This window comes from Acanthochromis polyacanthus, chromosome 24, assembly GCF_021347895.1.
Source record: "Acanthochromis polyacanthus isolate Apoly-LR-REF ecotype Palm Island chromosome 24, KAUST_Apoly_ChrSc, whole genome shotgun sequence".
Lineage (NCBI taxonomy): Eukaryota > Metazoa > Chordata > Actinopteri > Pomacentridae > Acanthochromis > Acanthochromis polyacanthus.
In genome coordinates, this window is record NC_067136.1 from 1,784,949 (window position 1) to 1,810,496 (window position 25,548).

General features: G+C 37.3%; 2 protein-coding genes across 2 annotated transcripts; one reads left to right on the forward strand and one right to left on the reverse strand.

Moving 5' to 3' along the window:
* Positions 1–160: 160 nt before the first annotated feature.
* On the reverse strand, positions 161–13,498 carry LOC110947959 (phosphatidylcholine:ceramide cholinephosphotransferase 2-like). The gene is made up of 7 exons (XM_022189318.2): positions 13,390–13,498; positions 6,198–6,859; positions 5,284–5,401; positions 5,145–5,202; positions 3,391–3,486; positions 2,706–2,872; positions 161–570 (listed from the first exon to the last, which is right to left on the reverse strand). Exons 2-7 carry the CDS (start codon positions 6,713–6,715, stop codon positions 400–402), a joined length of 1,128 nt encoding a protein of 375 aa, XP_022045010.2. The 5' UTR covers positions 6,716–6,859; positions 13,390–13,498; the 3' UTR covers positions 161–399.
* Positions 13,499–16,358: 2,860 nt separating this feature from the next.
* Positions 16,359–25,532, forward strand: LOC110947971 (aminoacyl tRNA synthase complex-interacting multifunctional protein 1-like). The gene is made up of 7 exons (XM_051944764.1): positions 16,359–16,902; positions 21,834–21,928; positions 22,005–22,132; positions 23,464–23,584; positions 23,650–23,843; positions 24,168–24,342; positions 24,501–25,532. Exons 1-7 carry the CDS (start codon positions 16,871–16,873, stop codon positions 24,659–24,661), a joined length of 906 nt encoding a protein of 301 aa, XP_051800724.1. The 5' UTR covers positions 16,359–16,870; the 3' UTR covers positions 24,662–25,532.
* Positions 25,533–25,548: the final 16 nt, after the last annotated feature.

Consider the following 25,548-nt stretch of genomic DNA (forward strand, 5'->3'; position numbering starts at 1 on the left):
TGTTTAGCATAACAAGCTAGCCTCAGGCTAACAGCACATTCAACAACAGAAGCTTTTAGTGTAGCTAGCAGGCTAGCTTGCATTCAGATCTCCGGCTAGCTCACACACCAGTCAGATATAACGTTTGAATACGTAGCAACAGTCGTCTTTGTGTGCCCTCATAGATGCTAAACAGATTTCCATAATTCTGTTGGCATTACTGCTCAAAAAAGATGGTTTCTGATGTAGCATGAGGCTAACTGGGTGTGTGGCGTAGTTAGCCAGTTAGCTTTTAGCTGGTGAGGAAACTGATCTCTGGTAGTTCAGTTTCTGATGAATGCTGCTCAAGGTGTAAACATAGTACCACGGTTCTGGTTCCTCCTGGTTCCGATAAATAACCGTCCGTCCCATTGGGTCTCCTCACTCGTCCCTTCCTCCCTCTACGATCCGGTAGCGTTGCCTGCAGGCCGGAAACGCCACCGGCCACGAGAACACCACAGGAATCGTCGTCTGAACGTTCCGCTCCAGGAAGTTGAAGACGGGGTTCCACCAGGTTCTGGACAGGAAGTTGTTGGGCGCGTGACGCAGCGCCTGAACGGAAAAAAAAAAGGAGGTAGAACAGGTTCATCTGCTGTTATAGAGAAGATCAATTCTGATCAGTGATCCAGGAAAACAGCAGAAGGTCTCTGGTTTAGCTTCTATGGAACCTTCAAATACACGACGGTGGACTGGAGAGAACATCTACATGTGTGTACCTACCTACATGTGTGTTGGCCATGGTGTGGACCTACATGCGTGTTGGCCATGGTGTGGACCTACATGCGTGTTGGCCATGGTGTGGACCTACATGCGTGTTGGCCATGGTGTGGACCTACATGTGTGTAGGCCATGGTGTGGACCTACATGTGTGTAGGCCATGGTGTGGACCTACATGTGTGTAGGCCATGGTGTGGACCTACATGTGTGTAGGCCATGGTGTGGACCTACATGTGTGTAGGCCATGGTGTGGACCTACATGCGTGTTGGCCATGGTGTGGACCTACATGTGTGTAGGCCATGGTGTGGACCTACATGTGTGTAGGCCATGGTGTGGACCTACATGTGTGTGTTGGCCATGGTGTGGACCTACATGTGTGTGTTGGCCATGGTGTGGACCTACATGTGTGTAGGCCATGGTGTGGACCTACATGTGTGTTGGCCATGGTGTCTACCTACATGTGTGTAGGCCATGGTGTGGACCTACATGTGTGTTGGCCATGGTGTGGACCTACATGTGTGTAGGCCATGGTGTGGACCTACATGTGTGTCGGCCATGGTGTGGACCTACATGTGTGTCGGCCATGGTGTGGACCTACATGTGTGTTGGCCATGGTGTCTACCTACATGTGTGTTGGCCATGGTGTGGACCTACATGTGTGTAGGCCATGGTGTGGACCTACATGTGTGTAGGCCATGGTGTGGACCTACATGTGTGTAGGCCATGGTGTGGACCTACATGTGTGTAGGCCATGGTGTGGACCTACATGTGTGTTGGCCATGGTGTGGACCTACATGTGTGTAGGCCATGGTGTGGACCTACATGTGTGTAGGCCATGGTGTGGACCTACATGTGTGTAGGCCATGGTGTGGACCTACATGTGTGTTGGCCATGGTGTGGACCTACATGTGTGTTGGCCATGGTGTGGACCTACATGTGTGTTGGCCATGGTGTCTACCTACATGTGTGTTGGCCATGGTGTCTACCTACATGTGTGTTGGCCATGGTGTCTACCTACATGTGTGTTGGCCATGGTGTCTACCTACATGTGTGTTGGCCATGGTGTGGACCTACATGTGTGTAGGCCATGGTGTGGACCTACATGTGTGTAGGCCATGGTGTGGACCTACATGTGTGTTGGCCATGGTGTGGACCTACATGTGTGTTGGCCATGGTGTCTACCTACATGTGTGTAGGCCATGGTGTGGACTACATGTGTGTAGGCCATGGTGTGGACCTACATGTGTGTTGGCTATGGTGTCTACCTACATGTGTGTTGGCCATGGTGTCTACCTACATGTGTGTTGGCCATGGTGTGGACCTACATGTGTGTAGGCCATGGTGTGGACCTACATGTGTGTTGGCCATGGTGTCTACCTACATGTGTGTTGGCCATGGTGTCTACTTACATGTGTGTTGGCCATGGTGTGGACCTACATGTGTGTTGGCCATGGTGTCTACCTACATGTGTGTTGGCCATGGTGTCTACCTACATGTGTGTTGGCCATGGTGTCTACCTACATGTGTGTTGGCCATGGTGTCTACCTACATGTGTGTTGGCCATGGTGTCTACCTACATGTGTGTTGGCCATGGTGTCTACCTACATGTGTGTTGGCCATGGTGTCTACCTACATGTGTGTTGGCCATGGTGTCTACCTACATGTGTGTTGGCCATGGTGTCTACCTACATGTGTGTTGGCCATGGTGTGGACCTACATGTGTGTTGGCCATGGTGTCTACCTACATGTGTGTTGGCCATGGTGTGGACCTCCATGTGTGTTGGCCATGGTGTCTACCTACATGTGTGTTGGCCATGGTGTCTACCTACATGTGTGTTGGCCATGGTGTCTACCTACATGTGTGTTGGCCATGGTGTCTACCTACATGTGTGTTGGCCATGGTGTGGACCTACATGTGTGTAGGCCATGGTGTGGACCTACATGTGTGTTGGCCATGGTGTGGACCTACATGTGTGTTGGCCATGGTGTGGTACCACCAGAAGGTCCTGGTGGTGACGAAGTATCCGATGACAACGTCAATGCTGTAGTGTTCGTGTCCGATGAGGATGCAGAGAACTCCAGAGGCGCTGAGCAGCCAGCAGATCCAGCGATACCACCACATCCAGGGTGGAGAGTCTGGAGGGACACGTCCAGAAGATACAGAGGTTATACAACTGGAGGGACAAGTTTTAAACCATCTCACACAAATTTTTAATCATGGTAGACCAATTATTGGCAGCATCTTGTCATGTTAGCCACATTTTGAGCCATTTTGAACACGTTTTGGTCACATTGGGACAATTTTTGAGTCATTTTGGATACATTTCTGCCATCTTCAACACATTTCAAATGGGTTTTTGTGACACTGGACCAATCTGAAGTCATTCTGGTGAACATTCTAACTCATCTCTGAGCTCCTTCATGTTGTTCTGGTTGTATGGAGCTTCAGGACCTTAGATTATGGTGAAAAATGAACCACAGTGAGGAGAAATGTGATGAAACACCCAGAAACCTGTATGTAACTAACCACCATTGTAGATGCCTTTAGCTTGTAGAGTTTCTGAGATATTCCAGATTGTGTTTGGGGTTTTTCACAATGTATCCTGCTGAACATCTCCAGAACATTTGTTTTGTTATTAACAGTTTGTACTCACACTCCTTGATGAACAGGTAGGACAGCGTCAGCATGACAGTGTGTCCACTGTACAGGAAGTCTCCACACATCAGGTGGGAGCCGGTCAGAGACAAACCTGGACAACAAACAGGAAGTCATCCAGTCAAGCTTACTGCTGGGTTTTCACAATAAAAGCTTCATGAAACAGAAACAGCTGCCTGACATTTAACATGAAAACTCCTGGGATCAGAAAAATATTAAGTGACTCAATGTCATCTTGGACAAATGTTGAGTCATTTTACACAGTTTTTTTACTTCACAAGTTCATGTGAAGTTAGACAAATCTTAAATAATTTTGGACAGAGGTCTGTCAATTTTTCAGTCATTTTGGACAAATTCATATCGAGTTACACAAATTTTGGACACACTGTTGTCACATTGAGAAAATTTAAAATCATTTTTGACAGACGTAAGTCAAGTTAGAAAAATTTTGAGCCATTTTTTCCACTTTTTGTCATGTTGGATGAATCTTTTTGGCATCTTGAGCACGTTAAGTCATTTAGAGACAAGTTTTTGTTCCATTAGCCAAATGTAGAGTCATCTTAAATCACTTCTTGTCACACTCGACAAATTTAGAGTCATTCTGAACAAACTTAGGACAACTTCGATGAATTCTGAGTTATTTTGGAAAAGTTTTTGTCACAGACAAATTCAGTGTTATTTTTAAGAGGCGTTTAGGGTTAACAAATTCATAATTTTTTGTCATTTTTAACACATTTTTGTTATTTTAGCTGATGTTTTGTCACATTGGATGAATTTTAAACCATTTTGGACAGAATTATGTTAACCCGTTAAACTTCAGCCGGCAGTACACTTACTAATTTGCATAGGAATTTAAAGAATGTCCGAAGGCTGCAAACGCGATTATACAAACACTATACAGCCATAGAAAGCTTAGATTCTCATGAATCTGCCGGTATAAACCACTTTCAGATTACCACAGCGGGTAATATAAACACATTTGTCCGACAAAAACGAATATTCATCCATCCGTTCTCTGTACACGGCTTTAACGCACACAGCACGACTCACATTTCCGGGTTCATTATTACACACAGATGAAAACATTCCACAATAAACGGCCATAATCCAACCTTTTACATCCAGATGACACAAGCCAGTAAACTATTTTGTCCAAAACATGTCTTGAAGTCGGTATAAAATCCACGAATCGGTCGTTTTCAAGGAAATGCACCTTGCGATGCGCGTCCAATATTCCCTGTACTTCTCGTCATATTTTTTATTTACAAATACAATATTAGCGATTTTTTGTACTGAAAACGGCTGGAATTGACTGCAGTTAAAGGGTTAAGCTTGACAAAGTTTTTATTATTTTTGGACAGATTTTTGCCATCTTGACCAAATTTGCAGTCATTTTGGACACATTTTAGTTACTAGGACAAGTTTCTGGCATCTTGAACACATATTGAGTTGTTTTGAGACAAATTTTTGTCCCATTAGTCAAATTTTGAGTCTTTTTAAATGAGTTTTTGTTATGTTGGAGAAAATTTTGAATCATTGTGGAGAGATTTTTGTCACCTTCAACAAATTCTGAGTGTGCAGAATCAGATTTTATACCTTCTGGACTGATAAAGTTGTGTCTTGTCTTCTATTTTATACTAAACCATCTTGTTTCTGAGGTGGTTTGCTGTAGTTTTTTACCATAAACTAAAACCTGAATCTCCTGCGCTCTGTGTTTAGATGCAGTAAACGTTAGTTTCATGCCTGCGTTACCTCCTCCAGAGATCAGCCTCAGAATCCTCCAGATCTTCCCTGTCGAGTCATTGTAGAGCTGAAACAAACCCATAGATGTTTACTGGAGCTGAACTCAGCAGGTCAGGGAACAAACGTTGGACCAAAGACTAAAAAGCACCTTTGGAGCGCAGACCATGTGTTTCCCAGGAACCGGCAGTGTGGTGATGTACATGGTGACGCAGCGATACATGTAGAGAGTCCCGATGAGGAAGAAGCAGCGACGGCCGATGATGGCTCTGAAAAGATAGACACATTTAAACACATGGAAATTACAGAGCCGAGGACAGAAGCTGTTCAAGTATGAATGTGCAACGACATCAATAATCTACTGCTATGATGATCGATTAATCAGTTCGTGTCGTTTGTAAATCTAAAACCGTTTGAATTCTGTGACTTCAGTTTCTTAAACGGGAATGTTTCCTGGATTGTTCATTAGCCACAGTTAGCTCCAGTTGGCCCCAATTAGCCACAGTAGCTCTAGTTAGTTCCAGCTAGCCCAATTAGCTCCAGTTAGCCCCAATTAGCCTCAGCTAGCTCCAATTAGCCTCAGCTAGCCCCAGTTAGTCCCAGTAGCCACGTTAGCCCCAATTAGCCCCAGTAGCCACATTATCCCCAATTAGCCCCAGTTAACTCTAGTAGCCCGAGTAGCCACGGTTAGCCTCAGTTAGCCCCAATTAGCTCCAGTAGCCACAATTAGGCCCAGTTAGCTCCAGAAGCCCCAATTTGCCACAATTCGCTCTAGTAGTCCCAGTTAACACCACTAGCCACAGATAGCCCCAGTACTCCCAGTTAGCTCCAGTAACCCTAGAAACCCCAATTAGCCTCAGTTAGCCCCAGTCGCCCCACTCTGCCTCAGCTAGCCCCAGCTAGTTCCAGTTTAGCCGCAGTTAGCTCTAGTAACCCTAGAAACCCCAGTTATCCCGGTAGTTCCAGTTAGCGCAGTAGTTCCAGTTCGCCTCACTTAGCTCCTGTTAGCCCCTGTTAGCTCCAGTTCGCCCGGTTAGATAGCCCGGTAGCAGCTGCTGGTCGTACCGGTGTTTGAGGGAGATCCACTGCACCAACCAGAGTCCACAGAGGATGAGCCCGTTGACCTCGGTGACGGTGAATGCCCACGGCACTCGGTCCACGTAGTCGAAGAACTTGTCGGGCAGCGGCGGGCTCACCGACTTGTCGGGGACCCTCTCGTGGACGACGGTGATGATGACGGTGGTGAAGACGAGGTTGAAGGTGGCATAGAGGAAGGCCACGCCGGTCTTCCACCACTCCTTGGGCAGGCGGTCGGCGTGTTCCTCCGTCACAGAGATCTTGACGTAGTCGCAGCGCCGCCGCAGACCGCTGAGGTTCCGGACCAGCTGGTTCTGCTTCAGCAGGCTACTCAGTTTACCTGCAGCTCGGCCGTCCACACCGTCACCAGGGGGCAGCGAGGAGGGGGCGTGGCGGGTCGGGTTACCGTTGGCGATGGAGCGTGGAGGGGGGTCGGCTGTGGTCACGTTAGCGTCCACGTGGATGCCAACATTCTCATCGTCCTGGATCAGCTCTGAGGCCGCCATCGGTCGGCCGGTAAAGGTGATCAATAACCCAATATCAGCCGATCAATAACCCAGTATTAGCTGATCAATGACTCAGTATCAGCTGGTGAGGTCACAGCACAGAGGAGGCTCCTGTTTGGTCGATCCAGGTGAGTCAGCACAGACCTGGAAAACAAAATGTCAGACGTCACTTAAAGCTAGTTTTAGATCTTCATCCACGTTGGACAAACGTTGGGCTGTTTTGGACAACTTTTGACTACTTTTAGACCAGATGATGGGACACTGGATGCATTTTGGACAAATTTTGTCATATTGGACACATTTTTAAAGTAATGTTGAACAAGCTGTCACCACATTTTAGACATTTTGATTCATATCGTCTAAAATTACCCAAAATTTATCCAACTTTTCATCACACTAGACAACTTTTGACTAATTTTGGATCAGATAATGAGACATTTTACACATTTTGGACGACTTTTTGTCACATTGGACATATTTTCTTATTATCTTTAAGTTGTCGTCTCATTCTACAAATACTGAACAGATTTGGATCAGTTTTTGTCACATTAGACACATTTTAAAGGACATTTTGGATGATTTTATCATGTTGGACAACCTTTGAGTCTTTATGAGCTACTTTCTGAGTCATGCTGGACATGTTTTTACCACAATGGACAACGTTTAAAGTAACTTTGAGCAAGGTGTCGTCTCATTGTAGAGATTTTGAGTCAGGTTGGACAGATTTCCAGTCATTGGTTTGCAGACTTCAGGTTAAAAATGAACCAGAAAACAAACAGTTCAGACGGTTTAACTCCATCAGAGGCTTCAGTCAGGAGTGGAACCATAGAGAAGTCATCACTAAAGGGGGAACACACCACAGTGTGACACACACACCTGTACAGAGTGACTCGTAGTGACTGAATGGAAACTACACACCTGGAACACACAATCCACACACTCACAACACCTTTACCTGAGGACACCTTTCTATATTCAATGAATAATTACGCTCTGAATCATAAACAGCTGCTTTTATTTACTAACTTTTATTATTTTATTACTATAATAATTATTATTGTTTTTATTTAATAATATATTTTTGTGTGATGATTAATATTTGCTAATTTAATAATTTTACACATTATTACTATATTAGAATAATTTTGATAATTATTATCAAAATGATTATTTTCTTCATGATTAATATTTGTTTTATTTAATAATGTCACACATTATTATTACTATAATAATAATCAATATTATTATTGTAATAACATTAATTATCACAATAAGAATAATTATGATCAATATTATTTTCTTAGTGATTAATATTGTTTCATTTAAGAATTTACACATTTTATTATTTAATATTTCCTTTATCATAAATGCTTTTTTCCAATTGCATAATTTTATATATTACGTAAAGAAATGTTAATTCTTTGTAAATATTTTGTAATTCAGAATTTCATAATTATTTTTAATTATTTAATTAATCACTATTTTTATATATATTATAAACATTTATATCACGTTATTTCTATCAATTTTTCTCAGAGTCCTAATCTTTTATTTCATAATTGTTGTTCATAAGTTATTATTACAGAATCACATCTTTCTACTGTGTTTTTTTAACTAAATTAAGGACAACATTAAACGTTTAAACATCTGAGCTGTTTTATTTTTCCTTAAAGCTGAGTTCAACAGAAAACTGAACACATGATCGCTAATCTCCTCATATTTATGACGTTAGAAGCAGAAATGGTTCTTATGTTTAACATAAAACTGATGTTTCATTTTAAATAAAGCCTCTTAGTGTGTTGTAAAGCTGAACTGGAGCGTGTTTCTTCATACTGGTGAATCATCATGGGGAGTTTAGTTTCAGTCTGTTCTCAGTTAAAGTGTGACTCAGCTCTCTGTCTGCTGCTAAATGCCTCCTCCAGCTCAAGTTTTAACACGGAGCTGTATGTGTGGCGTCACACGTATGTGAGTCTGAGCTGCAACACGCAACTTTACAACAAACACTGGAGGGTCCTGAAAACACAGAAAAACATCCAAAACCCACCTAAACGGACCTGTTAGTGGGGTTTTAAATGTATTTAAGCAGCTTGGACTCACAGAAAACAATCTGAAGTGTAAAACGTCTGAACCAGGAGAGTCAGACTGATCTTAGTTCAGGACAGCATTCTGCCTCACTTTGTTATACGCTGAATAATGACAATAAAGCAGATTCTATTCAGGTTATCAAGTCCACATTACAGCTTCCAGATCAGAGTGTCTACAAAGGAACAACATTTAGTCACCTGGAACTGAACCAGACAGGATTTACTTTTAAAAAAGACAAAAAACAACACAAAACACAAGACAAGATATTACAACAACGAGACTAAAAACAACAAAAATTAGACAAATGACAAGACAAAAAAACTTACAAAGCGATGAAAAATGGACAAAAATTGGACCAAAAATGACAAAAGCAAGAAACAAAACCACAACAAAAAATTGCCAAACATCATAAGCAAGACAAAAGACCCACAAAACAACAAAAGTGAGAAATAAAATGGCAAAAATTTAGATAAAATACTAGACAAAAAAAGTAACAAAACGACAAAAAAACCCAGACATGAAATGCTAAAAACAGCCCTAGCTTTCACTTAAAAACCACCTAGAAAACACTTCTAATGTGACTGTAAATAAATAACCCGTCATGAACAGAAATGTTGTGCAAAGCTGCCAGAATGATCGCTTTAGTCTGAACATTATTAGATATTTCTCCACAAAAGTCACAGAAATATTGATCAAAATGAACAATGCAGTCTAATTCTGTAATTCCAGCTTTTTAAATGTGAATATTTTGTTTTTATCCTCCTTTATGACAATAAACTGAATATTTCTGAACAAAATCCACACTGTTGACCATTTTCTGACCATTAAACTGAAGAATGAATCCATAAAATCATCTTTAGCAGCAGCTGAAGTCAGAAACTGATGATTTCACATAAATGACGTCTATAAATGTTGACTTTTATGGTTTAAAGTTGGTTTTCTGGCTCTAATTTCCTCCCAACAGCTCACCTCTTGCTTCACGTCGAAGTTAAAACTCCTTTTTGCAGCAGCAGCTTCCTGTTTACGGAGCTCCACTAATGAAGAGAATCGAGTTAAAACCACGAGGATTCAATTTAACCAAACCACAGCTGATCTATGAACGCAGCACTGAACTGGAGCACAGTGGGCTGCTGGGCTTATTTTTTGGAAAAAATGTAATATCTCGGCTAAAAATCATCCCCTGGTAGTGACTGAGTGCTCATTTCAACCGCAATATACTTGGGAATACATATAAAAAGATATCTTTAAATTATATTAAAAAGTTAAGGATGCAGGGAGATTTTTCTAGACATAAGTGTAGGGTTCCACCGATGGAATTTGGTGATTAAATGTAAATTTGAAAGGCGAGACATGATATTGCCTTCAAATGTTTTATTAACTAATTCTATGCAGAGTAAATGAGTACTTTACAAAAAACATAACAGTGAAACATGAAGTTAGTTATCCTCCATAGGCCTATCATAACACAGGACATAAAGGCTTTTCTCTGAACTTAACCATGTAACCTAATGAATTATTCACAAAGATATTACTTAAACTACATAATGTCACGTTCATTGGGTGTTTATCTCTGTTGGGAAATTTCCTACAGCCAATACTTACTCTGAACAGAATACCATCTTTTACTATGATCCATGCAGTACAAGTAAAGATAAGTGCATTTTGGTTCTCTAAACCAAAACTAGTTCTGCAAGCTGTTTCACTGCTCTATGTAGTTTTGTTTTAATGAGAAATACAAAAATGTGAATCCTTAAAAGGAAAAATTGTGACAAAAAACTGGAAAAATCTACCGAATTTTGAATGAAATCTGCCCTAAATTGATGCCTTAAATGACCATTTTCAAAATTTGAAGGCAGTTGTTACACTTAGAGACATCTAGAAGTCTTTTTATACTGCAAAGTTTGTGTATATTAGAAGTACTACTTACAGTTTGGATACATACGTGTTAACATCAATCGCCCGAGGTCCACACAGGGGAACTTAGACCTTCTTCAGCAAAATCTGATCTGTGAGAGTTGCCATAAGCCAGATTTTCTGACACTTGTATTTTTCAACACCTGACATCCTATTCTTTCAGAAAATATATACTTTCCCATATCTGGCTTATGGCAAGTGAAAATATTCTGGGTGGTGCATGAAAATAGTCTCAGAAAAAAAAGTGAAAATTTACTACATTTTTTCAAACTTTGCAGAAATCTTCTAAATTTAAGCAAGTAAGAAAATTTGGAGCAGGTAAACCTGAATATTGTTAAAATCTCAGGTAAAAATGATTAATTTCTCAAAAAGAAATAGAATGAAAAGCTCAAATATCAATTTTTTTACGCCTGTGGAATGTGTCATTTCCTGAGATTCAAACTGGCCGAACTTTTTAAAGAATAGACCGTTTGACTTGATTTATTTATTTTTGTTGAACTGGATTTTTATTCTATTATAAGAAAAACAAAAATAAAAGCAATTTGGAGGGGGTCAAATTTTCTAGATTTCCAGGTCCCAGCCCACTGTGTGGAGTTTAGAGGAAAACTATGATTTAATGATGAAGAAATAGATTAATAGAGTCAGAAAACAGTTTAAAAAGCACAGAAAATTAACTAAAAGTCAAATTCACTCCATTAATTTCATTTTCTGTCAATAAATTAACCAACATATACCAAATAAAGTCATTATTTAAACATTATATGTATCTATGAATATGTTTCAGATGAAATTAAAGCCGATTTTAACTCATTTTATTCAGTAAATATTCAGTCTTTTTTGTCACATCGAGGAGGAAAAGAATGAATAATTATCAGCTAATTGATCGACCAGTTCATTAAATGTTTTTCATCAATAATTAATAGAAATAAAAATGAATACATACATTTATGATCTAATCATTTTATATTATTTTTAAGAAATTTATTAAGAGTTAAAGGAACTTTCATGACTTGAATTTCATCAGTTAAAATTAACTAAAATAAATAATAATAATAGCAGAATAATATAATAAAAACAATATTAACAGTTTTGTACAAGAAACAACTTAAAGTTTATTATTTAAAAAATAATTTTGTCACAAATTAAAGCATTCAACTCAAAGAACATCTGTTGATTTTTTTTAAACAAATTAATTTCTAAACTAAAACAATCGCAGGAAATCAACTATTTAATTATTTCAACACAAAATAAAATTAATCACTGGAAGAAAATTGCAACAAAAACACAATCTGTGTAATTTTGACAACGTTTTAAAGTCACGGTGGACAAATTCTTATTATTTTGAACAATTTTTCAGTAATTTTTGGAGATGCGATAGTCATTTTTGACAGATTTTTAGTAAATTTGAGAGATTTTTTAACTACTGTGTAATTTTGAACCAGCTTCAGGTAATTTTCTTGCCATTTTTGACAAGTTCAGTCATTTTAGTTTAAATTTGTATAATTTTGAGCCGTTTTTAAGTGATATTGGACAATTGTTCATTACTCTAGACAAGTTTTGAGTCATTTCAGACCAGCTTGTGTCATTTTTAATGTGTTTTGATATTTTAGACAGTAATTTTAGACTAAATTTGTGTTATTTTGACAGAAATTTACAGTTTTTAAGTCATTTTTAGACATGTTTTGAGTCATTGTTAACTACATTGAGCAATTTTGACTTTATTTGAGTGATTTTTAACTATTTGAGTAAGTTAGAACCAGTTTCAGGTAATTTTCTTCAAAATTCAAGCCATTTTTGGACAAGTTTCAAGTCATTTTAGACCAATTTTCGTCATTTTGAGACGGTTTTTAAGTCACATCAGAAAATTCTTATTATTCTGGGCAGATTTTAAGTCGTTTAAAACTAAATTTGTGTCTTCTTTGGACCAGTTGTGCTTTAAATTAGTAATTTTGTACAGGTTTTTATTGTTTTGTACAAGTTTAAATTATTTTTGGACTGGTTGATTATTATTCTGGACAGGTTTCATCACATTGTTGACCAATTTGTGTCATTTTGGACATCTTTTTGCTATTTTAGACTCATTTTGGTCATGTAGGTGACTTTTTTGAGTAAAAAAATGAAAATCTTTAAAAGTAGGCCAGAAAACTGTAAAACTCATGACAATAAAAGCATGTATCTGTAAAATAAAGACATTTTAATCAGATTTAAAGCCAGTAAAACAGTAGTTTGATGGTCCAAGAGCCTCTCAGAGCCCAGCTGCGTGTTTGTTTGTTTGTTTGTTTGTTTGTCTGTCAGCAGCATCAACACCAACTTCCGGCTGAATGTCAGATTTAAATTAGCTTAGAGGCTAACTGCTAACTAGCAAACATGCTAATTAAATCACATCGATGCTAATTTAAACTTTTTCTGGACACGTTCACACTGATTAAGTAACTTTAACCTTCTGGATTTCTCTACAAACTGCCTGTTTCTGGTCTTACAGGTGGAATAAATCTGTCTAAAGGTAATTTAATCGCCAGATACAGCTTTGTGAACGGAGTCAAACGAAGTCCGTCAACACAACCAGGAACTCACCTGTCGTACGCCGTTCCACCTCTTTTTTCAGCTTAAACAGGTAAAAACAGCGCGACAAACTTCCTTTCCCCGTCTGTGAACGTGACTAAAATCAAACTCACCGTCTCTCCGGCAGAGTTTCGAAGTTTCTGCGCAGAAATCTTCACTTTTTCTGCGCTAAAATCTGCGTTAAATCCTCCTCCGACGGTCTCTGCAGGCTGAGTGAGCGCGAGCCGGACTGCTGGGGGACCAGACCCCGCCCACCGATGTCTGGACTCCAACCAAATATGGCGTCGACATCCGGGGGCCCCACCTTGCCGACTCACCGCCCGAGCTGACTCACCTGGGATCGGCGCCACTCGGGGATTTCCGTCAGGGGGATCGGCTGCAGTCTGGTTTTCCCGTCAGCAAGGTTAAAACAGTGTTAAAGGAGGCAGTGAAGAATCAGAAATAATATTAAACTGACATATAGAAACATGAAACTTTCACAGATTTTTACTCACATCGAGACAAATATTTTTTGTGTTGCAAGTTTCCTCAAATTTAATGTTTAAATATGCAAAATTAGGTATTATTTTTTGAATATGCAGTAATTTTCAATGACAATAATAAAGTTTCTGTTATTCTGGACACAGTTTGAGTGATTTTCGATCAACATTGAGACAGTTTTCAACACATTTTGACTCATTTTGGAGGTTTTTAGTTATTGTAGACAAAATTTTCAGTTATTTTGTACAAATCTGAGTGACTCTGACAAATTTTGATGACAGGTTTTCATTAATAAAAGACAAAAAATGACTTGTTTTCGTTATTTTTGTGGTTTTGGACAAATTTCGGGGCTATTTGGTCTGAGTTTGTAAAAATACGTATTTAATGGTTTTAAAACTGAAATCTGTTCATGCAAATGGATAAATTGCAGTAAGACAAACATTAAAATGTCCATTTTTGTTGTTTTTTCTTTATAATTACATATCGCAAAACTGATCATAAAACTGAATAAAGGATTTAAAAAACTAGCTTGTTTACAGCTATTATTTACATTTATTCTAATATTTTACTGTATAAATCAGTGAGTTTTGACTTTTATATCACAGATTTTAACTTTAAACTGTTGAGATTCTTATTGTGAAGATGGTAAAAAGGTGAAATGTGCTCCAAGGAATCTACAGTTCAGACTGATTTTATTATGGGATGTTTGTTCCAGCAGGGGGCGCCTATCAGCTGAGTTCAGATTCAGACTCTTTAAAGACTCTGACGTTTAAATTCACAGGAAATGATTCTGGATACATAATTATTCAGGTTTAGATTTGATTTTTATACTAAAGAAAAATCTGATCATTTTTAAAGAAATAAATAAATACAACTACATTTAAAAAATAATTTCTTTTCATTTCAACGGTATCTGTTGGACAAATTTATGAAAATCAAGTTTATTTATGATCATTTATCAGCTGATAAATTAATGATAGAAAATGATAATGAAGAAAATAATGAGCATATCCATCCATCCATCCTCTATACACCGCTTTATCCTCACTAGGGTCATGGGGGGTGCTGGAGTCTATCCCAGCTGACTCGGGTGAAGGCAGGGGACACCCTGGACAGGTCACCAGTCTGTCACAGGGCTACATATACAGACACACAATCACATTCACATTCACACCTACGGACAATTTAGAGTAACCAATTAACCTCAGCATGTTTTTGGACTGTGGGAGGAAGCCGGAGTACCCGGAGAAAACCCACGCATGCACAGGGAGAACATGCAAACTCCATGCAGAAAGATCCCAGGCCGGGATTTGAACCGGGGACCTTCTTGCTGTAAGGTCAAAGTGCTAACCACTACTACTGTGCAGCCCTGAGCATGTTCAATGAAATTTCAACGTTTCAAAATAACAGACACAACGTTAAATGAAATAAAATAAATCAAATATAAAAATAATAAATAACAAAGATAACTATTTTATTTAAATTAATAAAATTTATAAAAACAAAACTAAAATAAATAAATTGAAATATATGAAAATGAAATTATATAAAGTGCAAATAAACATAAAATTCCAAAAATAAAAACATACAGTAACTGACATAAAAATAAAAATTAGAGAACAAGAACAATGTTAATCAATTTCTAAAAATTAATAAATAAAATTGAATGAACAAAATAGAAAAATAAACATAATATCATTAATAAACCGGACTAATTTAAAACAATTTAAAATTATTTTAAAAATTAATACAATTAAATAACATAAATTAAACACAAAATAATCATAAGTTCCATAAATAAACAAAACTAAAATGAAATTAATAATAAAATCTAAAAAATAAAGATAAAATAAAGAGAACAATAAACACAATTACCATAAGTAAAAAAATTCAATGCTAAAATAAATTCACTAAATGAAATAATCTAAGAATGAAATAAAATCAAATAAAAAACCTATAACAGAATAAAATAACAAACACAAAATTAATAAAAATGGAATACATTAAAAATGTAAAAATGAGAAATCAATTGTCAATCATTTTATTGAAATTACTAAAATAAAATAAAAAGAAATAAATTGAACAAATACATAAATATAAAATCAATATAAATGTGGTGAATAAACAAAGATAAAATAAAACTGACAAATCTAAAATAAAATAAAGGCACAAAAAATGCAAAAAGGAGAAATATTTTTCATTCAAGGTTAATTATATAAATAAATGAATAAACACAAAATAAACAGAAACACCATAAATAAACAAAATTAAAACAACAGTAACAATATGAAAATAATCTAAAATAAATAAAACAAATTATAATAACTAAATAATTGAATAAATAAATAAGCATAAAACAAACATAAATATCACAAATAAGCAAAAAAAATTAAAATTAACTAAAATAAAAAACAGAATTCAAAATCAATAAAATAAAAAAAGTTTTATAAATAAAATTATTTAGTATAAAATAAAATACTTTAATAAAAAAATAAAATTAGATGAAATGAGAAGAAAATAAAAATAAAATAATATCAGATAATATAAAAAATAAAATACAATTAAATCAGTAAAATAAAATAAAACCAAACATCGTCATAGATCCAGTGGAGCTGGTTGTTTTTATTTTTAGCTGCTGAAGGAGGAGTTTAACGTTTGACCTCCAGAACAAGACGAGCCACGACAGCTGAGGAGAGAAAACACGAGGAGAAGAGCGAGAAGAACCAGAACCAGAACCAGGAGAAGCTAAACAACACCAGAGATCCACCCAGAGACACGACAAGAACCAGAACCAGAACCAGAACCAGAACCAGAACCAGGAGAAGCTAAACAACACCAGAGATCCACCCAGAGACACGACAAGAACCAGAACCAGAACCAGAACCAGGAGAAGCTAAACAACACCAGAGATCCACCCAGAGACACGACAAGAACCAGAACCAGAACCAGGAGAAGCTAAACAACACCAGAGATCCACCCAGAGACACGACAAGAACCAGAACCAGAACCAGGAGAAGCTAAACAACACCAGAGATCCACCCAGAGACAAGAACCAGAGCCAGGACCAGAACCAGAACCAGCACCAGATCCAGAACCAGAACCAGGACCAGGACCATGAGTGACTCTGAGAACGTGTTTCCTCCCAGGTACCATCTGATCTTTAACTCATCAAATCACTGTTTGATTCTACATCGATCACATCTGAATCCTTTCAGACCAGATATTTTGCACATTTGTTCCACTTTGAACGTGTTTTTGTTCCTTTGGACTCATTTAGAATCATCTCAGACACATTTGTGCCATTTTAACTCACATTTAAGTCATTCTGAATAAGTTCTTATTGTTCTGGAAGGTTTGGAGTCTAAACTAAACAAGTTAGATATCTGTTCAGGTTTGGACCGATCTGAGTCATTCTAGTCTAAAGTTAGCTGATTTTGAACCATTTATGTCATTTTCAACAACTTTCACATCATTTTCATCAAAACTTCAGACATTTTTGACAAGTTTCAGCTTATTTTAAACCATTTTCTGTCGTTTTAAACGTGTTTTTCAGTGATTTTGGACAAATTCTGAGTAATTTTAGACTAAATTTGTGTCACTTTTGAACAAGTTCTTCTTCTTTAAACTAATTTTGAGTCATTTCTGCAGCTTTTTCTTATTTTACACACATCTGAAGTCATTTTAGACCAGCTGATGTCATTTTCAACCCGTTTGAACGTGTTTTATTCATTCTGGACGTGTTTAGAGTCATGGAGGTGACTTCTCTGAGTGGTTTTGGATCAGAGTTGGCTCATTTTGGACACATTTTGAGTCATTTTCAGCAAATCTGTAGCCAGTTTTGAGATGCTTCTGTTATTTTTGACACATTCTGAGTCATTTTTGACCACTTTATGTGATGTGTTCTCCAGTTTTGAGGATTCTGGATGAGTTCTTGTAATGTGAAACTGATTTATAGTCATGTTGGTCCAGTTTTGAGTCACGGAGTTGTTTGTTTTTCTAACTATTTTGAGAAGTTTTTCACAAGTTTTTGTTCATTTTGTGCTAGATTTGAGTCATTTTAAACTAAATTCGACTCATTTTCTTTCGATTTCTGTAATTTTGTTGAGTTTTGAGTCGTCCTTCAGGAAACATTTTTATTATTTTGGAGAATTTCAGAATCATTTCAGACAAAGTTTTTGTTTTTGAGTCATTTTTATGAAAATTCAAGTCCTTTGCTATAAATTGATGTAAATTCGGACGCATTTGGACCAACTCTGAATCACTTTCTACACATTCAGTCACATTGAAACTGTTTTTATTATTTTAGATCAGTTACAAACTAATCTGAATAATTTTTAGTCTGTTTCCTGTAATTTAATGTTAAATGAGGTGCTGTTTTATTAAAGATACATTAGGTTTGTTATTCTGGACACATTTTAGATCTGAGGTGTTTTCAGCCCATTCTGGAGGTTTTTAGTCGTTTTAGATCAAATTTAAATGAAGTGTCGTCAAACTTGGAGTCATCTTTTGTGTATTTTTGTTATTTCAGGCACATTTAGAGTCATTTAGGGACATTTTTCAGTTGTTTACGTTATGTTACTTGTAAAGTTGGAGAAGTTTTGTGTTTTTCTGGACACATTTTGTCATATCTGAGTCAGGTCGAACTGCTCTGTTGACAGGTTTTGGTTAATTTTGGACAAATTCTGAACACTTTTAGACTTTTTTGTGGTTTTGGATGATTTTTTTGTTCAAGTTTTTGTGTTTTGACAGCAGATTTGAGTGATTTTAGACTAAATGTGAGTAAATTTGAACAAGTTTGTGGCATATTTAGAACAGAGGTGAGCTGTTTTAGTTTCACTTTGATTCATTTTAGTCATAATCCTGAGTAATGTTGAACTTTTCTCTGCTATTCTGGACTCGTTCTGAGTCTTACTGAGCAGGTCTGAGCTCCTTTCAGATCTTTAAAACAGGTCAGACCACCAGTTTCTCTTTATTTTCTCCTCATTCAAAGCAGCGCTGCTCAGAAACGATTCGTCTGCAGGTTTGTTGGAGTTTAACGGCAGCTGTCGCTTTATTTTTAGCAGCGGATCCACTGCAGCTGTTCGTTCTGCTTGTGAAGAATCAAACACTGAAGATCACATGAAGGGCAGAAACCGGCCCAAAGTTTGAAAACACCTGAAGAAAGGGAGACATTCTGAGACAGTTTGTCCAAATGTTGAGCTGTTTTTGTTCATTTTTAGTCGTTGTGGACAGGTTTGTGTTATTTCAGACACTTCTCAGTGATTTTACAAGTTCTGAACCATTTCAGACTAAATTTAAGTAATTTTGACCAAGTTTCAGGTCATTTTATAGAAACTTGAATAATTTTTGTCATATATTCGGCCAATTTGTGTCAGTTTGGACAATTTTTTGTTCTTTTGGACAAGTTTACAGTCATTTAGGGGAATTTTTGAGAGACTTTGGAAAAGTTTCAGGTAATTTTGTAAAAGTTTTAATTTATTTCGTCAAATTCTGAGTCATTTTGAACAAGTTTGAGTCATTTGTGGATCAGTTTTTGTCATTCCGTGACAGATTTTCAGTGATTTTTAACTATTTGTGTAATTTTAACAGAATTTAAGTCATTTCCAACCACCGTATGTCATTTTAAACTGTTATATTAGGAAAATTCTGATTACTTTAGACACATTTTGAGTCATTTAGGTCATTTTTCAGAGATTTTGGAAAAGTTTTGAGTCACTTTAGTCAAAATGTCATTTTTGGACCAGTTCTTGTTGCTTTGAACTAATTTGAAGTAATTTTGTAAAAGTTTTGAGTCATTTCTGGACAAATTTTAGTCATTTCGTGACAGATTTTGAACCATTTTAGACTAAATTTGAGTATTTTGGGGCTATTTGTGTGATGTTGAATCAGTTTCAGGTGATTTCTGTCAAAGTTTCAGACATTTTTGACAAGTTTGAGTCATTTTCAACCACTTTCTGACATTTTGAACAGCTTTTATTGTTTTGGAAAGTTTTTCAGTCACTTTAGACTAAATTTGTGTCATTTTGAGCAGATTTTTAAAAATCAAATTAGATAAATTCTGATCAGTCTGGGCAGATTTGACACAAATGGAGTCATCTTTGGACCAGTCTTTGATGCTTCAAATTAATTTGGAGTCATTTTGTACAGGCTGGTTTTTATTATTTTAGACATTTTTTGATTATTTTGGACAGTTTTTTAGTCATTTTAGACCTTTTTTTGTCATTTTATTAAACAAGTTTCAGATCATTTTATAGAAACATTTTCAACCAATTTGTTATTTTGAACAAGTTTTTCTCATTTTGGACTCATTTAGAGTCATGAATTTTTTTGAGGGTTCGGCAATTATGGACAAATTTTGAATTATTTTCAGTAAATCTGGAGTCATATTTGACAGGTTCTTGTCATTTCGTGTAATTTAGGTCATTTTTTGGACACATTTCTAGTAGTTTGTACCAAGCTTTAAGTGATTTTGGACAAGTTTTAAATCATCTGTGTCATTTTTAACCAGTCTTGAGTGATTTTGGACGAGTTTTGTTATTTTAAACTAGTTTATGGTCATTTAGGTCGAGTTTTTTGTTGCATTTGCAAACTTTTTAACAAGTTTTGGGTCATTTTGTTTAAGTTTCGAATAATTTCTGTTGCATTTTGAGCATTTTTACATGTCTGGATTCATTTTAGACCAAAGTGATGCCAGACAAAGTTTCCTGGATGAGATTTGGTTCCAGTTAAATCATTTTAAACTAACAGGAGCTTCACAAAACCCGTTCAGCCTCATAAACATGAACGCTTGTGATCATAAACCGTGTTGTTATCATCTGTGTGACGCTGTTCAGACATCATTAACTCTGTTTGATTTTAATGAAAGGAAATATCAAAGAAAATGATCGTGAAAAGAAAACAGAGCAGAGAGCAGCGAGTGTTTGTGCAGGAAAATGCAGAACGTCAGCGGCTGCTGCTTTATCACTACGAAAACAGAGAGAGAGGGTTTTTACATCCTGGTCGCTCTTCAGGTGAAACAATCATGGTAAAATCCTTCACAAGAAACAGAAATGATGCGAGAAAAAAAAAAAAAACTAAATGTGACAAAATGACCAAGAAAAGACGCTCAAAACGACCTTAAAAAGATGCAAAAGACCAAAAAAAGTGAAATAAAACTAATAAAAAAACACCACAGTGAATAAAATAAGACACAGAAATGCCTAAAAGAGTGTAGAAATCCATCCATCCATCCTCTATACACCGCTTTATCCTCATTAGGGTCATGGGGGGTGCTGGAGTCTATCCCAGCTGACTCGGGCGAAGGCAGGGGACACCCTGGACAGGTCACCAGTCTGTCACAGGGCTACATATACAGACACACAAGCTGCTCACATTCACACCTACGGGCAATTTAGAGTAACCAATTAACCTCAGCATGTTTTTGGACTGTGGGAGGAAGCCGGAGTACCCGGAGAAAACCCACGCATGCACAGGGAGAACATGCAAACTCCATGCAGAAAGATCCCAGGCCCACCCCGGGATTTGAACCTGGATCTTCTTGCTGCAAGGCAAAAGTGCTAACCACTACACCGCTGTGCAGCCCGAGTGTAGAAATGCAAATCTGAAAAAAAAAAACAGACAAAATGAGATGAAATGACCAAAAAAGATGCAAAACATACAAATAATGACACAAAAGGAATAAATTTTACTCAAAATGAAAATGTGGCCATAAAGTGACACCAGCTCTAAGGCCACGACTAAAGAAGGAGTCTGCTTTCTACAACAATAAGATCATTTATTAGAACTGAAAGTAAGACAAACCAAGAATAACAGCAAGTAAGGAGTGTTTTCTCTGTAAACTATTTAAAATGTGCTCTTCTTGTTGTGTTTTCTCTGTAAACTATTTAAAATGTGCTCTTCTTCTTGTGTTTTCTCTGTAAACTTTTAAAATGTGCTCTTCTTCTTGTGTTTTCGATGTAAAACTTTTAAAGTGTGCTCTTCTTCTTGTGTTTTCTCTGTAAACTTTTAAAATGTGCTCTTCTTGTTGTGTTTCTCTGTAAACTTTTAAAATGTGCTCTTCTTCTTGTGTTTCTCTCAGCTTGTCTGCTGCTCTGCTGAAGTTGGACCCAGAGGATGGAGAACAGATCATGGAGTATCTGAAGACTCACGTCCTGCTGAGCAGAGAGAAAGCTCGTAAGGTTTAAATAACATCAATGTTTAATATCTGCAGGTCTCAGTCTGTCAGTCTTTAATGTTTTCTTCATTTCAGTTCTTCAGGCGTCGGTCAGAGAACAGAAGAAACTTCTGGTGGAAAACGCAAAACTGAAGAAAGACATCGAACAGCTGAGAGTTCAGCTGCAAGAAAAACAGAGGAGGAGAACCGGTAGATATTTATTATTATTATTATTATTATAGTTCAACTACAGGACAAACAGAGGAGGAGAACCAGTACATTTATAATTACACGTTTATTATATTTATACTATTATTTTTAAAATTTTATTTAACCTTTATTTTACCAGGTAAAACAGCTAATTAGTTCTCATTTTTGATAAAGACCAATATTTATATTTACTTAGGTTTATATGCATTTATATTTATATTTAGGTTTACATTTATATTTGTACTTACATTTATAGTATTTATTGATTGATTGATTTATTTTACTTATACTTTACTTGCAAGACAAACAGAAGAGATGCACCAGTAATAGCTTTTATATTTACACTTATATTTATATTACAGTTTTCTCTCTATTGACATTTATATTGTATTTATATTTATTAACATTTATTTATATCTGTATTGATATTTATATTGTATTTATATTTATCATTAACATTCATTTATCTCTGTATTTACATTTTTATTTCTAGTTTTCATATAAACTGATGTCTATATGTGTGTATTTTCTCCTAAAGCCGGTAATCAGTTGATATTTGAGGTTAAAATGTGGAATTTCACAGTAAATACATTTAAATACAGAGTAATCATCTCGTTCATGTCTTTAGGATTTTTGTGGATATTTTACTTTTTCTATTTTTTCTTTTAGACCATTTATGAATATTTTTGAAAAAATTTTCTTTAATTTGAAAAAAAATTATTAATTCTGTCATTTCCAGACATTTATTTTTTTAATTAAGTTTGTTCATTTTTAAAAAAAATATTCATTCTGATATTTTATTAATTTTCTTGCATTTTTAGCAGTTCTGTGAATGAGATATTTTCTGATTTATGGAGCAAAAAAAATCTAAATCTTTTCTCCAATGTATGGCTATGATGGAAGTTAATACAAATGACTGCATATTTAGAGATAAAGTGAATATTTAAGCATTAAAAGTTCTTAAAGGAGTTCGATGAGACGCTTTTCTGCTGATTTCTGGTTTAATCTTTGAGTCTGTTTCTGTTTAAAGCTACAGCTTCACTCGACTCGTTTCAATCCCAGATTGAAAAAAACATGAATATTTTTTTCAATGGTATTTTTTAATCACATAAGTGAAAATAAATTAAGAAAATGTCCACAAATATTAATATTGTTTAATGAAAAAATAAAGTATAAATAATATCAAGAAAAAGAAGTAACAATTAACAGAATTCCAAAATGAAAGAAAATTAATAAAATGTCAGAATAATTTCAACCAAATTAACAAAAATTTCTTGTAAAATGAGTAAAACGTCAAAATAAATCCAGATGTTTTTCTGTTTCAGCCAAAGCTCTGCTCTCTCAGGCCCCGCCCCCTCCAAGCCTTAGCCCCGCCCCCGCCCCACCTGTGGTTCCCGCTGCTCCGGCTGAAGCCCCGCCCACCTCCTCTCAGGTGAGGAGGGAGAAGTGTAATCGGAGAAGGAGAGGTGAGACCAGAGAGTCCAGCATGCAGGTGATCAAAACTCTCCCTGATTGGTTGTTTGTTCCTCAGCTCGCCCCGTCTCTGACCCTCTGAGGGCGGAGCCTCCGGTCGACGTGTCGCGACTTGACCTGAGAGTCGGACGAATCTTGTCGGTGCGACGCCACCCGCTGGCTGACGGACTGACGGTGCAGGAAGTGGAGGTCGGAGAAGACGCTCCTCGAACGGTCGTAAGCAAACTGGGAGAGAAAACACACCTGGAGCAGGTAAACAGGAAGTCCTGCTTTTATTCTGAAGACATCCTGCTTTTATTCTGAAGACATCCTGAATTTAATCTGAAAATATTCTGGTTTTAGTTTAAATATATCTTGGTTTTATTCTGAAAATATCCTGGTTTTAGTTTGAACATATCCTGGTTTTATTCTGAAAATATCCTGTTCTATTCTGAAAATGTCCTGTTCTGAAAATATTCTGGTTACATTCTGAAAACAATCTGGTTTTAAATTGACTTAATTGTTCGTAAATAAAATCTTCTGATAGTTTTATTCTGACAGTCGTGTTCACAGAATGATTTCACTTCCTGTCTGCAGCTTCCTGGTTCCCTCGTCGTGTTGCTATGCAACGTGAAGCCCTGTAAGCTGAGGGGTGTGGCCTCTCAGGCTCGCCTCCTCTGTTGCTCCTCCCCTGACGATGATGACTTGGCGCTGCTGCTTCCTCCTTCAGGCTCCGCCCCTGGAGACAGAGTCACGGTTACCAGTTACCATGGTAACAGCTGTTTATTTACACTGAAAAAAGTTGAAGTTTAATTAAATCACCTGAACAATTTACTGACATGTCCTCCACCTGTCCGTCTGTCCGTCCTCCACCTGTCTGTCTGTCCTCCACCTGTCTATCCTCCACCTGTCTGTCCTCCTTCCATCCAGGTGACCCAGACCACTTGCTGCCTTCAGGTCTGTGGCAGCGTCTCCAGGTGGACCTCCAGGTGGATGGAGGGGGCGTGGCCTCCTATAAGGGCGGCAGCCTGCAGGTAAAGGGGAAGGGTCGCTGCAGAGGCCCCGCCCTCACCTGCTGCTGCCTCAGGTAGAGTCCAATCAGGAAGCTGATCCTCAGAGAGTTCCAGTAAGCCGATTAGACGGCAGAGATCTCCATGATGACATCTCTGGAGGAGCCAATCAGTGCGCTGATGCAGGTTTAAAGGTTTCAGAATAAAAGTCTTTTAATAAAAGCCCTGAAATGATAAAACTGTCTGAGAGGATTCATTCATGACTCAATAATAATAATAATACATTTTAATTTATAAAGCGCTTTACAAGTAACTCAAAGACGCTGCAATAAAATACAATAAAATAAAGCAAGAGTAAAAAGTGAAGACAGTTAAAAAGTCAATAAACAGTCATTTAAAATTGACAAAATTAAAAAATTTAAATTAAATACAGTATCACTTAAAGAAAGCATCTCTAAAAAAGTGACTCTTTAGAAGGGATTTGAATGTGGAGAGGTTGGTGCAGTCATGGAGGGTGAAGGGTAGTTAGTCCCAGAGAGTGGGGGCAGCGATGGCGAAGGCTCTGTCCCCCCAATGTCTCCAGTTGGTCCTGTGTGGGATGGAAAGGAGGTTTGTGTGGGATGAGCGGAGATTCCTGGGGGATGTAGGGGAGGAGCAAATCAGTGAGGTAAGAGGGGGCGAGATTGTGGATGGACTTGAAGGTGAGGAGAAGCAGTTTATACTGGATGTGGTGTGAAATGGGGAGCCAATGGAGGTTCTGCAGGATGGGGATGATGTGGTCATGGGAGCAGGTTCGGGTGAGGAGTCAGGCAGCAGAGTTTTGAATGTATCGAAGTTTATTGAGAGCTTTGGAGGTGAAGCCGAAGAGAATGCTATTGCAGTAGTCGAGGCAGGAAGTGATGAAGGCATGAATGAGGGTCTCAGCGGCTGAGAAGGAGAGGAAGGGGCGGAGATGGGAGATTTTGTGG

Excerpts from the sequence above, each read along its gene's own strand:
- LOC110947959 (XM_022189318.2), bottom strand. The coding sequence starts at position 6,715 with ATGGCGGCCTCAGAGCTGATCCAGGACGATGAGAATGTTGGCATCCAC. Across the intron at positions 3,487-5,144 it reads GAGGCTGATCTCTGGAGGAG|GTTTGTCTCTGACCGGCTCC; the intron begins GTAACGCAGGCA and ends TTTGTTGTCCAG. Across the intron at positions 2,873-3,390 it reads CTACCTGTTCATCAAGGAGT|ACTCTCCACCCTGGATGTGG; the intron begins GTGAGTACAAAC and ends GTGTCCCTCCAG.
- LOC110947971 (XM_051944764.1), top strand. The coding sequence starts at position 16,871 with ATGAGTGACTCTGAGAACGTGTTTCCTCCCAG. Across the intron at positions 21,929-22,004 it reads GCTGAGCAGAGAGAAAGCTC|TTCTTCAGGCGTCGGTCAGA; the intron begins GTAAGGTTTAAA and ends TCTTCATTTCAG. Across the intron at positions 23,585-23,649 it reads GTGTAATCGGAGAAGGAGAG|CTCGCCCCGTCTCTGACCCT; the intron begins GTGAGACCAGAG and ends TTTGTTCCTCAG.